At 31.9% G+C, this 16,243-nt stretch overlaps 1 protein-coding gene across 5 annotated transcripts in view; it reads right to left on the bottom strand.

Moving 5' to 3' along the window:
- PPM1B (protein phosphatase, Mg2+/Mn2+ dependent 1B) overlaps window positions 1-16,243 on the bottom strand; it is a 78,132-nt gene that overhangs the window by 23,950 nt on the left and 37,939 nt on the right. For all 5 annotated transcript variants that reach the window (XM_031950419.1, XM_031950418.1, XM_031950417.1 and 2 more), the window contains one exon: window positions 2,550-3,409. In XM_031950419.1, the coding sequence (XP_031806279.1) occupies window positions 2,550-3,395 (846 nt within the window). In that variant the 5' untranslated portion in view covers window positions 3,396-3,409. Of the gene's footprint in view, window positions 1-2,549; window positions 3,410-16,243 lie in introns of those variants that run through there.

The following is a 16,243-nucleotide window of genomic DNA, read 5'->3' as shown; positions in this document are numbered from 1 at the left end:
TCTTAGGAAGATATTTCTGGATATAGGCTTTTTAGACTACAGCAGCTACATAAGTTTCAGAAATCTAAGACCGCACAATTTCCTTCTCCAAAGGTAGTTTTAAAACAAACAAGTTTTGTAAGGGAATTATTATACTTCAAGTTATGATTTTTCACTGAATTGTTTTCTATAATTATTTCAGGTTATAATAGATCTAAAGTTTAAATTCTAACCAACAACAATCAAACAAAAAATACTCTATAGATGGTCAGCTCAGATCAAAGAGACAATGCAGAACTCTGGCACTGAACCAAACAAGACACCAAACCATCATAGAATAAATTAGAAAATAGAAAAGTTACCAAAAGAATCAAATACTGAGCCACAAAAATATCGTAGAGTTTGATATCATAACAATTTAAAATACAACATGCAGAAATAAAGATCAATTACAAATGAAGATTCAAATTTTTTAAAATAGAAAGAAAGTAGGCAAAAGTGGAGTCAGGACTTCAGGCCAAGAGTTCTGTAAATAGAAAGAAGATATCAAGGAAAACAAAATATTCAGACACCCTAAGAACACAGGAGCCCTAAAAGGAAGTTCTCTGGCTGGGTCAAAAATTCTATAATCTATAAAGAAACAATCTACAGAAAAATTTTGCACTATATATATACATATATACACATACAATATACACACATATATGTATATTGTGTGTATGTATGTATATTCATTAACACAAGCTCCACTATATAAATTATATACACACACACAAACAATATACAAATATATATGTGTGTGTGTGTGTGTGTTGTTTTGTGTATATAAAAACAAAAGTATATTCCAAAGTCATGGAACTCCATTCTCATTTTTATAATGATCCTCTATTCAATAATAGACTTCAGTAGCTCCAAAATAAGAAACTAAAACTTTACACTGGGAAAAAAAAAAAAAAAAAAAAAAAAAGATTGTCAAGTTTCAACTATAATCTGGATTTCTAAAAAAAGCTGAACACTAATTTTATTCATTTTACTACAAAAAAGAAAAAAAAAGTCAAATAATTCTCACTCTACCTAGTTAGGGAAAAAAATGTACTAGAAAAAAGAACTGAGAATCACATCACTGGATTAATTAAAAAGCCAAAATAAAATGATACCACTTCCAGAAAAAGACCTGAATTAAAAATAATAAACCCAATTATCTATCACAGAAAAAATAAGAAAAGCTTCCCATAATAATATTTTAAAGACTCTTGGATTAGAACACTAAAATAGAAAAACATTTTCTTTAGAATAAGACAGAAATAATCTGTCCTTCAATAAATTGAGTTTTTTCGAAAAGACCTGGGTAAGTTATGACCTGCAACATAAAAAATGTCACCAAGATAAATCTACTTAAGAGTGAAGAAATTAAAATTAAGATTTGGTGACAAATACATAAATAAGCTTTTAAAAAACTCAAAAAACCACACCTTTTAGAATGAACAATAATTAAAAGAAAAAATTAAGAGAACCAATATCAAATCAAAATAAAACAAAGCAAAGCAATTGGAATTCACCTAATAATTAATTAATAGCTGCCATTCTCAGGTCATTTCCTATAGTGAAGACCTGATCATATGTCATCATCATATATCATATATATCATATATCGTCATATATGATGATATCATATGATCATATATCACTGCCCAGTCCCCTTTCAAAAACCTCCCAAGATATCACTTTCCAGGATTAAATATAAAATCCCTTATTTGGTTTTTCAAGCCCTTTCCAATTTGGCCCCTCCCTATCTTTTTATACCTTACTCCTCTCCATGTACTCTGCAATTCAGGAATACTGGTTTCCTTGCTATTTCTTCAACAAGACAACCCATCTCCCAATGTCCAGTGTTTTCATTAGCTTCTCCTCCTTGGCTGGAGACCTTGCCTTCTTTTCTCTCTATCCTGGCTTTCCTGGCTTCTTTCAAGTTTCAGCTAAAGACCCATCCTTCTCCTCCCTTTGACCCCAATTCTCTTTAATTTAAATGCCTTTCTTCTGAGGTCATCTCCGAATTAACTTGCTTATATCCTATTTATACACATATGTTCGCATATTCTCCCTCATTAACTGCTCCTTGAAAGGTAGTTTTATTTTATTTTTTTTGCCTCTTATCTCCAATATTTAACCCAGTGCCTGGAACATATATTAGGTGCTTAATAAATGCTAGTTGATTATCTGATTTGGAATCAGAACCTACAAAAGAGGTGTGACAACGTCAGAAAAACACCCTTAAAACAAACCAACTTGTAAAAACTTTAAATTCAAGTTAAAATTATTCCCACCAACAATTACATTAAATTGAGGGAGCTTTATGAAATCCCCATCACCCACTGCCATGTAGAAATTTATAGAAATACAGTACAATATCAATTGTAGTTAACAGGAGACTTTGGGAAAAACATCTTTCTCACTGCAATCTTTAATCTCAGATCTTTGCTCTAAATTTTACTGATTAGACAACCCTCGTTGCTCTCTAATATGCCATTTCAAACCCAAAATAACAATTCATTAGTAGCAAATTTACATACCTTATGTAAACAAGTGTCCACAACCCAATTGCACACTTTTTCCAGGTCATCAGATACCTCAAGCCTAGATTTAACAAATTCACAGAGCTCCTCATTGCTCATAACATCCCAGATCCCATCACAAGCCAAGATGATAAATTCATCCTCTTCTGCTCTTAAAATTTCATAAACCTCAGGCTCTGGAGAAACAAGTTGTTCTGTAGGGCCCTTGCCATCCACACACTTGTAATCATAGTCCCCCAGAGCTCGAGAAACTGCTAATGAACCATTAACACGCTGTATCATTACACTGCCTCCTGCATTTTGGATTCTCTCCTTCTCCCTTGGATTGCAAGGTTTGTGATCCTGGGTTGAAAAGCAGACTTGTCCACTCCTAAAAAGGACAGCACGTGAATCTCCACAGTTGATAAAGTAGACATGTTCAGGTGAAATCATAACTCCTACTGCAGTTGAGCCACTCCTGTCCATTCCATTTCTGAGATCTGAAAAGTTACGCATGTATTCATCAATTTTCAAGAAGCCAGTTCTGATTCCGCTCTTAACATTTTCCACTGAAGGTTCAAGAGCAGATCCAGGTTTTTCTGCTGCCCTAAAATCTTCATTATTAGTAATATGTTCTAATAAGTGTGTTGAGCAATAATTTGCCACTCGAGATCCAGCATGACCATCATAAACAGCAAAAAATGACCAGTTGTCCAAGCCATGAGGAATACCTACAACCGCTGTGTGAGCATCTTCCATTTCTACTCTCCATCCTTGCATGCTGCTTAGGCCGTAACGCAAACCATTCCCAGCACCGTGAGCATTGTGTTTCTCAGTTTTGGGTTTATCCAAAAATGCACCCATGTTTAGTACTGAATCTGGGGGGAAAAGAAAGGATAGGTGGTTTCAATTTAAAAAGAAAAAAATAGAGATAGACACACACACACAGAGTGATTCAAATCGTTAATTACATTCTGCTTCTTTTTAAAGATATTAACACAATCTCCACTTATTACACAATAATACATAAGACTCAATTTTTTAATGAAGTATAAACACATTTACTAAATTGAACCAATACATCCTTCCATCCATCCATCTATCTATCTATATTAAAGACCTCTGTAATGTTGGCTCCCGCAGCAATACTTTGAAACCACTAACATAGGATTGAGGAAAGAAAAGGTAAACAGAAAAATTTGAATAAAGATCAAATCTACTCAGTCATAAAAATAAAGTTTTCCAAAACTGATTAGAAGCTTAAAAAACCACAAAAAAAAAAAAAAAAAAAAAACAATATAAAATAACTAGGGACATTGCTTGTCTTATATCAAGATTTTGTTTTTGACAGGGTAAATTTCAGAGATGAAGGCAGTGTACAAGGAAGAGCCTGAAGGAAGCATAATGCCATTCCAAAAGGTGAGAATACATAGTTTGTGTTTTGTGTATAATATATTGATTAGTATTCATTCAAAATTACAAGCCAAATCACAAAAATTAATTGAAGGGAAGAAAAAAAATTCAATCAAAACCCTAATGAACACTGTATTCAGATATTGAATTTTGTCCTCAAAGTTAAATTATCCAAAATTTCCCTCTCAAACATGGATACATGTTCCCAAGAATGGTTATATAATCTTCTCACTCAGCCACTTTCAATCACAGCTTTGTCATATCTACCTAGCAATGGTTTTAACAGGCTTAAAATATCTATGTTCTTTTGTAGGTATTAAATCTTAGAAATCTTAAAGTTGCAACACTGAAAAATCACTAATCACTTTATATAATTAATGGAATTAAATCACCATTGGAAAATGGTCAAAAAATAAACAGATAATTTACACACATGTAATACATGTATGTAATAAATACAGATTATTTCCATAAATGGATAAATTGTAAGGAAGGGGATATGGCCTGAGTCCTGTGGTTTCCTAGATGAAAAAGTTCCTAGTACCAATATAAACTGGTACCATGTCTGAAATTTATAATCTTAGAATGGTGCCTAGAGAGCATCAGCAAGTTAAGTAACTTGCTCATGATGAGACAGTCAATATGGTGCTTTCTCACTAATTTTAATCAATCACTCTTTTAAATATTCCAACCTATTGATAACAAGGGAAATGGAAATTAGAACAATTTTAAGGTGCTACTTCATAACCATCAAAATTAGCAAGGAAAAAAATGGTAAAAGTTTTAAATTCGTGCCTTTTTAATACACTGAAGACTAAGTCAAAAATATGTTTCTGAAAAAAAAAAAATTGGCTAAATTCTGGTCCAAATCTATTATTTCACCTGTATAATGAACTCCCAGTGAAGAAATACTCTACCAATGCATACTTGCAACTGCTCTAAAACATACGGTTAAGCAACTTGTTCAGGGTAATATAACTAAGATAAGCTTTTAAAATTAACTTTTATGCTAGTGAAATTTAACTATGGAAAATTTTAACATATAACCAAAAGCTAAAACTGAAATGCAAATGAATGAAATAGGAGCCAAACACATGCAACATAAAATGTCTAATGAAAACATTAATCCTATTTACAAGTAACTTAAAAATTTTCAAAGCAGAATATATAAGACCAAAAAACAAAATTTCTACTTATTTATTTTTCTCTTCTATTGATTCAGTTTTTTGCAAGTATTAAAAAAAAAAAAATCCGCTACTGACAATAACACTAAGAACAATTTAGCACCCTTTAACAGAAAACCAAAGGCATTTAAAGAGAGAAATCATGATTACAGAATCAGCAAAACTTCATTTAAAAAAATAATGAATTATGCCAGCTGGGTCTATTAAACAGGTATAGGCATGGTTCAAATAGTCAAATACTATCTCTGGACCACCTACAACATACAATCCACAACATACTTGAATGTAGACCAAACCAAATTAAAATGTAAATGGGAAATATTTAACAAAATAAGTAAAATGGATTAAAATAATTTCAAAATTCAAAAATGGTCCACAAAATTCATTTTCTGGCTAATGGCACCCATTTCTATTTCAGCCTGACACCACTGATGTACATCAATAAGATCATAGACTCGGTGGCACATTAAAGTAATAGCAGATCATGGGAATGACCTTAGCTCATCATCACTATCATCACAATACTTAGATTTCACCAAGTCACCCCCAAAATCTATTTAGTCATAGGGAAAATAAAAGGATTTGGCATAGATAGTACTTAGGTAAATTCAGAATTTGACTAAATAACTAGTGACTACTGAATTGATGTCAATTGGGGAGGAGGTCATAAATTTCATACAAAGCTGGAAAGCTTTGATAGCACTAGGATCCAAAAAGACCAACAGATTACAATGGCCTAAATCTGAAAAGAAAACATTTCTTTCGCATTAGACTTCCCATACTACATTGAATTGGAAGGGGGGGGGGGGGGGGGGGGGGGGGGGGGGGGGGGATCTGCAAAAAAAGTATAAAAGAGTAGCTACAGAATAGTTCACAAGAAAAAACGTCTGGAAGATTTATTTTAAAATATAGTAGCCAAAAAAATTGGAATCTTAAGCTGCTAAATTAATGGAAGCAATATGTGTAAAGTAAGAGAATTGTTCTTTTCAAAATACTCAGCTCCCCATATCCCTTTTACCTTTTTGTTCTATTACCATTGTTCTCTAAATACGACTTTCTTAAATTATGGGTTGTGACTCCATACGGGGTCTCATAACTGAATGCAGAGGTCATGAAATTACTATTTATTATAAGTAAATGTTTGGTTTGATTACCCATTTTACATACTTATATACTTAGGAAGCCCTGCTCTACACCAATTTGGATTACGTATACATCTATTTCCATTTCTCCATACTAGCGGCTGATGAATGTGAGATGTGAGACACTGCTCACAACTCTATTTACTGGGCACATTACATTCACATTATACAGGGATAATTTTATTGTTCTCTAACTCCCTAGCTCACTTTCAAAAAAAGCTATTTAAAACCTCCCCTTACTTCAAGTCTTTTATAAATTTCATACTAAATGTAATAAGAACATCTCAAATTCATTATGCCCAAAACAGAACTCCCCACAGTTTTTCCCTAAACGCTCTTTCAAACTTCCCTATGTCAATGCAGGGTACCAATATCCTTCCAGTGTCACAGATTCATAAGCTTACCATTATCTCTTAATCTTTCCTCCCTCATCCCAGAAAGTCAACCAGTTTCTTCTTTTGCTTCATAAAATCTCTCACATATGCCTCTTTTCTCCACTTACATATGTCATTTAAGTTCAGGCTCTCATCTTTCATGTGGTCTTCCTACCTTCAAAGCTATAGTCCATTCTCCATGTTGCTAATAAATGATCTTCCTTAAGTGCATACCTGACCACATGACTGCCCTACTCTAGTAGTTTCCTATTGCCTCTAAGATAAAATATAAATTCCTCTATTTAGCCTAAAACTTTACACAATCTGGCAGAACCATTTCTCCAACTTCATCTTCACTGATTATTACTCTCTTTCTGAACTCTGATTTTCTCACAATGACACTATCTCTCATTCATATGGCACTATCTCTCACCTCCAATGTGTTTGCACTTACTGGCTGTACTCTAGACCTTCTCTCTACCTCACACAGTACTACTTATTTCAAGATGTAGCTCACGCATCAGCAAGAAGCTTTTCATAACCTCCTCCTGTGCCCAACTACTAATGCTCTCCCTCCTAAACTATCTTAGATTTAACTATAATGTTTTATATGTATTTGCCTTCCCCGTCAGAACAGAAAGCATTTTATTTTTATCCTTATATTCCTCTCACATTAGCATAGTATCTGGCAAACAACAGGCATTTTATACTTGCTAATTGATTGAGAAGGTACTGAAATAAGGTTGTTGGGTTGTGGTTGCTTGGTGGTCGTCCCTGTAATCACATCTTTCAGAGAGTTGCATAATCCTGATGTATGCATAGAAAACACCAACAGAGTCTTTAAGATGCATTTTTTTTCCTCCACTAAATGAAATGTCTTTTTATATTTTGTTAACAATATAGTATGTGAATGTATGTATGTGTTTGGGGATTTCCACATCTTCCAATCAATTTCAATCAATTATGTAGATGTATGAGCTACAATGGTATACAGCTTACAAAAAGTTCTCTAAAAATATCAAAGATGCTTCTGATGCATGTATATTCATAAAAAATTTCTAAACATAGAAAGTTTACAAATAAGTCAGTGGTCGATATTCCCTTAATTGCCTTTTTTTTTTTTTTTTTGCTATTAATACACTCCATGACTTTCTGTTCCTTTAGTATTTTCCCCTCCTTCAGATCCCTGTAAATCAATTTCTTAACACCTTTACAATTGGTTGGCTTTAACAAAACTTCCTTTATTTAAATTTTGTTTAATCGACTAATTTTTCCACCTTTCCTTTCTTTAATGCCATGCCTATCTCCTCTGTAAGCACATTTATAGTCCAATCATGCTTTTTTGCTTTATGGTTAAAAAACCATATTTTATTAAAAGTGGGTATACTTTTTCCTAATTGATCTTTTTGATCCTAATTGATCTTTCCTATACTTTTTCTAATTGATCTTTAAATGCTCTCATCATGACATTACTTAGCTATCTTTAAACTAATTTTATCTACCATTTCTTTTGTTTTATGAAAATATATTATTCATAATCTTCTGTCGTCATATTATTTTTTATACATACAAATTGTATTCTAAACCTGCAATATCTTTGGCTGTCATGCCACTCTAATTTATGAAGTAAATCATGTGTTTACAAAGATGATTTTTTTTTTTTTTAGGCTCAACTGGGATCTCCTCCTTATAACAATTGATTTATAATGATTAAATGTCTATGTGCAATCACTGCAAACATTGTTATTTCTCATTTCTTTTTTTTTCAAGAGACTGAAACTATTTAATTGCAAGACATATCTTTTTATTATTTTATTATCCCTGAACTGGGTATTAATCTTGACCTTTGAACAAATCAGAGACCTAAATATATAAACAAATTATTCAAGAATGGCATCTTGTGTGTGATATCAATTCAATGTTTGCCAAATCCAGCATCAACCTCTCAATTCTTATTCATTGTATAGTCTCCAAATTTTTGACCTCCTTCCTTATTACTAATCCACATTTTCCAAATTTTGTTTTTTAACCATCTTGCCAATTTTGACCTTATCTGTGCACAAAAGTTACACAGGACCAAAATATATGTTGAATATATTCAGAGGGCCTTATCAAGTTCTATATAAAAATTTTTGCTATCTTTTACTTGCTTTACATTTACTTTTTTAATGCATCTTGTTTTCCCTTAGAATTCAGGGGTCCTCAAACTATGGCCTGCCGGCCAAATGCGGCAGCTGAGGACGTTTATCCCCCTCACCCAGGGCTATGAAATTTCTTTAAAGGCCCACAAAACAAAGTTTTTGTTTTTACTATAGTCAGGCCCTCCAACAGTCTGAGGGACAGTGAACTGGGCCCTATTTAAAAAGTTTGAGGACCCATGCTTTAGATAATGTAAACTTCTTGAAGATAAGGACCGTTTTTTATTTCCCCTTTACATTCCTAGCACCTGGCATATAAGCACTTAAAATATCTGTTCACTAACTCATACATTAGAATAGGAAATGTTATCTTTACTACTTGAATTACCCCAAAAACTTAGCATCTAAAATCGCTAAACAGTTTATCTGACATTAAGTTTTATTATTAGATCATGTTCTTTAAATCAATAAATAATCCTTTTATCAAGCTTAAAAGTATTTTCCAAATATTTTCCAAAAAGTTTTGTCATCATAATTTTAAATATTAAGATGTCTTTAAAAAAAAGAATTATTCAGCAAGTCAATGAAATTCATTAAGACAGATTTAATTTTTAAAACTCAAAACATAATTTTACACTTTTATTTAACTATGGAACTTCATATATTACAATTTACAAGTGTCAAATGAATGCCTAGATTAGATTTCTGGCATTTAACATGGGTAGGTAAAGTTTTATGAGTTTGATTTTTTTTTAACCATCTGTACAACCAACTATAGAATCTAGAACTCTTAAATTACCAAAGATTAAGTATTAGTATGTGAAAGAAAAAGCAGCACTTTGTTACTTTAAACCTAAACAATATTACAAGTAGAATAAATATTAAAATTAATACAATTTTCTATGTTATTTTAGGGACTTATTTTCAATGTAAGAAACTGTGAAGCTTAAACTGAAGGTTAAAAAAATTTTACTAGTTTTTAAAAGACAATGAAGTTTACTAATAAAATGAAACTTCAAATAATATTAATCCATTAGAAACAGCAACATGCTCAGAGATCATGTCTATTTCAATATCCCACTCTGTCTAATTTATGGCTACATACAACAACCCACTCATTCTAATTTGTGGATACATACATATGGAACAAGTAGCTACCTGGAATAGTAGAGGAGAAAGGTAAAAGAAGTTGTAAGATAACTTGCTTAGAAGAAATCAGAATGTGTTTAGAGAAATAGGAGGGCACATTTCAAAGTAGTTTTCGGTAGAGGTAACCTAATTCTGAAATAATTATATCTCACACAAGGATCTACATCAATACTCTTTCATTAAAACAAAAAAAAATTAACCTAAATTGGTATAATCTTTGAAGCTCATCCCTAAATAATATTATTTTATTTCAAAAGTTTGAAAACTTATCCTACTTGATAAATGTTTTCATACCACCCTTCCATTCAATAGAAACATCCCCTCTAAATTTTAAAAATTTTACCAACCTGATTCCATACTTACCTCTAACCAAAAGCCTTTTAACAATTTGAAGAAAATATATGTGCTTATTAATAATTTAATATCAAACCAAAAAAGTATAATACAGCTTTTCAAATAAAGAATGTTCAAAATAAGCATAGAATTATTCCTTCAAAATGATAGCAACTTTTTTGGAAAAATCTGTTTAAAAAACTTGTGTCTATCAATATCTTTGTTCTCCACAGCTGCAAACAGAAATATCACATGCCTCAATATCATTAATGTGGCAATACCCACGAGATTAAAAAACAAAAACAAACAAACAAACAAAAAAAAACCCTTAAAGGTTAATTTGGTTTTCTGTGGAAAAAAATAAACCCATATGGTATGGCTATTCTTTTTAAGTCAGTGTTGAAGGAGACTACTATGCCAAAGTTTCCAATTGCAAAGTGCATGTGTTCCTACTATTTTAAAAAAAAAAAAAAAGTATGACTGTACTATAATCAAAGCTCTGATATTTAAGTGAAACAATACTGATCCTTAATCATCACTAAGAAACACCATTATACTATTAAAGTTATAAAGATAATCTTGGTTAGTGTGTGATAGTAATAATGGCCCCAAACTCCCTTTCCAGAAAAATGCAGCATAGAAGGAAATATGTTGATGGTCTTATCACATTACTTAAAATGATACATTTTAAAATCCTGGATTGAAATTATAACCAAATGTTACAGTGGCAAAATGAACAAAATACATCATGCTATGATCTGCTATTTTTGTTCACTAGAATTAATTACTGAAAAACCATTTTAGTAATGATTTTTTCTTGGTAAAAGTCAGTTATTTAACACACGATATCCAAAGACCTAAAGAAATCACATTTTATACAAATTCCACAATATAAATTCTTAATCTAGTAGTCAGATTTAATTAGCTGCAATATTACACTGAAAAAGTGCAAAATGATGAGCTTATACTATCTCATTAAAAATCTAAAAAGGAAAATATCTTCCCAGAACAGATTATAAATGTCAAAAGCAAAATATGATTATAGAAAACAATGAGGTTGACTAATGAGATTTTCCTACATGTGGGAAATTCAATTGTGGTAGTAGCAGGTGTCCCTGATCAAAAAAAAGAAAAGAAAAACGTAACAAAAAAGCAAATAGAAATTATTTTTTAATGACCTGAAAAAGAATGAGGCAACAGTAACAATCGGCTACTAAAACAAGTACTGAAATTCAGGCACTGGTCAAATCATGTTTGGAGTAATGAGTTAGGTTCAGGATTTTAAGGACAATAAGATATTATGCAATCAATAAGGGAATTAGAGTGATGCCTGCAAACTATAACATTAATAGGCAGAGCTGAAAGCACTGGGAAGATGCTTAGCCAGTGAAAGAAAAAACGTGATATTTGTTTTCAAATATTTGAATGGCTGTCATGGCAAAGGGGTATAGAAATCCTATGAAGCTTCAGAGACTACAGCTGTGTAAAAACAAACAGATCAAGCTCATTCAATAACTAAGCTACCTATTACAGAAAGTGTTTAAGCAGAAGGCTTGGCCATTTGTGTCAGAGATGCTGTTAAAGGGATTCCTGCATTAGATGGGAGACTGTACTAGATGATCGGTAAAGTTCCTACCAACTCTATTATATGACAGAAATGTAAATTTGAATCTATTCAACTAGGAGAATGCAAAATACATTATTTTGGATCAAAATGGCAATGTCTAGAAGCAGAAGCTAAAGAGCAAAAACCATTAAAAGTTCTATAAGAAATTAAAGAAAAACAGATTATAAATCTATAAACATCTTCCCAAAATAAACAAAATTTTATTTATTTTAATATAACAGTTTACATAATAGAACAAAGCCTACAAAAAAACCTCAAAAGTAAAAAAGATCAAACCAAGTAAGAAAAATGAATTTGCTTTCTAATACTAAGTGAGAAATGCTAAATCAAGTGGTCTCTCAGGTCTATTGAAATCCCTTACAACTTTAAAAATGCTTCAATATCTAACTAGACTAAACAAAATCTCCACATTTTACCATCACCCATTCTTTGAGACTTTGCTCAAATCTTTATTGAACAGTGAATGTAAATAGCCATTGATCGTGTTTTTTCCCCTTCCAGATTGTGTGTGTTATTTTGTTTTGTTTTAAACCAAGTACATGAGACCATACTTTGCCTCTTATCTATTTTCTTCAAATTGTTAAAAGGCTTTTGGTTAGAGGTAAGTATGGAATGAATGGCCATTGCCTCAGTCAAACAGACTGGTTAAAGACCTTGCCACCTTGCCACCAGACCCCTCTGTCTTTTAGTAGACCCCTACTACTGTCTTTTATCCTTTTCATAGGCAAGAGCCATCTAAATTCAGTTTTTATCATTTTGCCAATCACTCACAATTCAACTCTTTCAAAATATAGCTTCTTACTCCATACTCAACTAAAACAGCTCTCTCTAACGTTTCCCCCCATTTCTTTAAATGCTAAATCCAATAAGGCCTCCTACTCGGCCACTCTGCATGTTCTAACAATGATGATGAACTCTTTAACCTAGACCATTTTCTCCCTCTTTGTATTACATGACACTTTTCTTTAGGTAGTTCTATCTCTCTAAACACTCCTCAATCTCCTGAGCTATAAACTGCTTCTCTAAATTCTCTTGTTACTGATCTCATCAAATTCCCTGGGTACAATCATCATCTGTCATGCAAGTATTTGCCAAACAATACATTCAATGCTTATCTATCTCCTGGATGTTAGCCCCAAATTACCACACTGACAACTACACATTTCCATCTGAATGTTCTATAGGCATATCAAACTCAACAGGTCCAAAATAAAAATTCATTATCTTCCCTGAAATACATTCCTTCTCCCAATTTCACCGTTTCTATTGAAAGCACTATGATCCTGAGAATACCTTAGGTTTGCAACTTTAGAAACATCCTCTTATTATTCCAACCCTCTTCCTTCAACCCTATATTCAAATCAGATGCCAAATCTTGCTATCCTCTATATTATCTGATATCCTCCATATTATCACCTTTTCACTTACCTTATAGCCTCTAATCTACACAACTGCAACTGATCTTCCTGATTCCAATTTACCTTTACTCATCCATCCTTCATATCACTAACAAACTTATATTTCTAAAACATGGCTCTGACCATATCATCTCTCCATCACTCAAAAATCTTTAGTGGTTTCCTACTATCCCCAGGAAAAATAATATATTAATATGTATTAAATATTAATATATTATCAGTATGGCATCTGAAAGCTTCCACAATCTGCTACCACTTGACTGTCCCATTTTATCTCGTTACATCCTTTCACAGACTGTCCATTGCAAACTACCCTGCTAGCTATTCTCCATATATGATATTCCATGTCTCCACTTGGTGACTTTGAATAAACTATTCTCACATACATGAAAATAGATTCCTTCCTCACTTCTACTCTTAGAAGCCTGATCTTCTTTCAAACATAGCTCAGATGCAACTTCTGGCACAAGGCCCTTCTCTTGATTCCCTCCCCCATTCCTTTCATTACAGCACTCTGTCTCTGTCTCTGTTACTTTGAATGCATGTACTTAAAATTTATCAGTCTACTTGTTTTATCTATCCTCTGCACTTGCTCCCAGTTAAAATTTTCTGGAAGACTGGGGCTGTCTTATCTTTATATCTCTGGTCCTGGATCCCTTATCCTATATGGGGAACATTAAAAAAAAAAAAAAAATGAAATTATAAAACTGCAAAGCTTTTGACCCAATAATAATACTACTAGGTTTCTATTTAAAAGAGATTTTTTTTAATGAAAAGGATCTACATTTACAAAAAAAAAAAATTTTATTAGCTATTTCTGGGGTGACAAACACTGGAAATTGAGAAGATGCCCATCAACTACGGAGTGAGTGACCAAGGTGTAATATATGATTGTAATAGAATACTATTGTGCTAGAAGAAAAGATAAACAGAAAAAAACTTCAAAAATTTACATGAACTGATGCAAATTTAAAATGAACATATTGAACCCAGGAGAATATTATTCACAGTATCAGCAATATTGTACAATCATCAATTGTAAATGTCATGGCTATTCTCTGCAATACAATGATTTAAATTAACTCTGAAGGGCTTTCTGGAAAAAAAAAAAAAAATGATATGCATTTCCAGAGAAAGAATTGATGGAGTCTAGATGCAAATCAAAGCAAACTTTTTAAAATTTATTTTTCTTAAGGTTTTTTTTTCTATTTTCTTTCACAATATGACCAATATGAAAATATCAATTGCAAGATGGCACATGTATAATCTCTAATTCTTGCCTTTGAAATGAGGGGAGAGAGAAAGGGAAAGGAGGAAAGAATATGGAATTCATTTTTTTTTTAAAAAATCAAAATATTTAAAAATTGCTTTTACATCCAATTGGGAAATGATATTAATAAAAAATTAATACTGAAACAATATTTACTTAGTAATAGAAAGAGAAGTCAGCAATGGCAAAAAAAAAAATAATAATTATAAAATAAAGTCCTAAGTCTAATAATGCTCTTTTCATAGCATACATGTGCTAAGACGGAATCATATCTGCCTAAGAGAAAATGAAAGGTTTTCTTTACACATTGTATCTAATGAAAAAAAGTTTTGGCTATAAATTTTTAAAAAGTATATAACATGAATAACATTGCTCAAATTACAAAGATGATAAATAATATGGAAAAGAGAAGAAAGATCAAACCAATTGTCTCTTTGATTATATAGTAGTAAGTACACATATATTTCTCTCAGAGAGAGATCATAAGATTACAGTTGCAAAATGTTAAGCTATCAGATGCAGATCCTGTGGCACTTTTGCTTAATTCTTTTTCTTGTTATAAGAAAGGGTTATGTTGGATAGGGAAGGCACATGACAATTAAACTCAAAAGTTATTATAGTATTTAAAAATTAATTTTTAAAACCCTGAACAGCAAAGTACTCTGGATAAAAAGGTGTTTTTAAGATCCTATTTTCAAAGATGCAAACAAATTACTCATAAAGCCTCCAAACTTGTATGTTTACATTTAGTTTTTTGTGTAGTTTACTAGAAATATGATTCATAATTTATCTTTTATAAAAAGGTAAATAATGAAACAAAAGAGGTGCTCTAAACTGATTCTTTTTATAGTTATAGCACTACAAAACTGTCATTTCAAAAAATATTAAATTTAAATATATTGAAAAAATATTCTCCTCATTTTTTCATCAATTAAATTTTTCCTCATTAAGATAGCTGATTTCACAGGTATAAGGAGGTCTTGGTGGGAACCTTTTCTAATATCAAATCAGATCTATACTTTAAACAAGTTGCCTTTAAAAGTTGTTTACAGGCACTAAGAGGTTAATTAATATTAAGTGCTTACCAGGTTGTCAGATGTTGTGGTAAACAAAGGGAGACAATATGCAAACAACAATGTACAGATAATGAGATAGGGTGGAAAGTGGATATTTAAGAGAACAACCAAAAAGAATATTTTGTGCTATAGTTACAAATGAATATAAATGAGTCTCCTCTAGTATCTCCCTTCCCCAATCACTACACTAGGGTTACAAAAGAAAACTGGTAGACTCAGTCTAGTTCCTGGAACTCATTCACCTCTTTCTTCTAGCTAGCAAAACACTATCCAGCAAGAGCTTAACAAATGTGAATTAACTGACTGATAGTCTCCTTTTTTCTGATGTAAATTAAATGGACCATGCAAAAAGTCTATAATAATTTTAAACACCCTTTTCCTTTTGCTAAAAACGTACCCTTTTCTATTTACCAAATCTATCAGCCTATAAGCTAAAATAATTTTGTAAGCTTTCCTGGTGTCATCCATACTTTCTAAGTCACATGAAGAGAGTGTATGACTCAGTGTCTATCTGTCTGTAACATTCATTGGCTCATTCACGCAATGGCTAGCCAAAGACTCTAAAAACTCTTCCAATTAGAAAACTTA

This window comes from Sarcophilus harrisii, chromosome 2 (genome assembly GCF_902635505.1).
Source record: "Sarcophilus harrisii chromosome 2, mSarHar1.11, whole genome shotgun sequence".
In the NCBI taxonomy this organism is placed as follows: Eukaryota; Metazoa; Chordata; class Mammalia; order Dasyuromorphia; family Dasyuridae; genus Sarcophilus; species Sarcophilus harrisii.
Note: the sequence above shows the minus strand (reverse complement) of the source record. Positions and strands in the feature narration are given on the sequence as shown.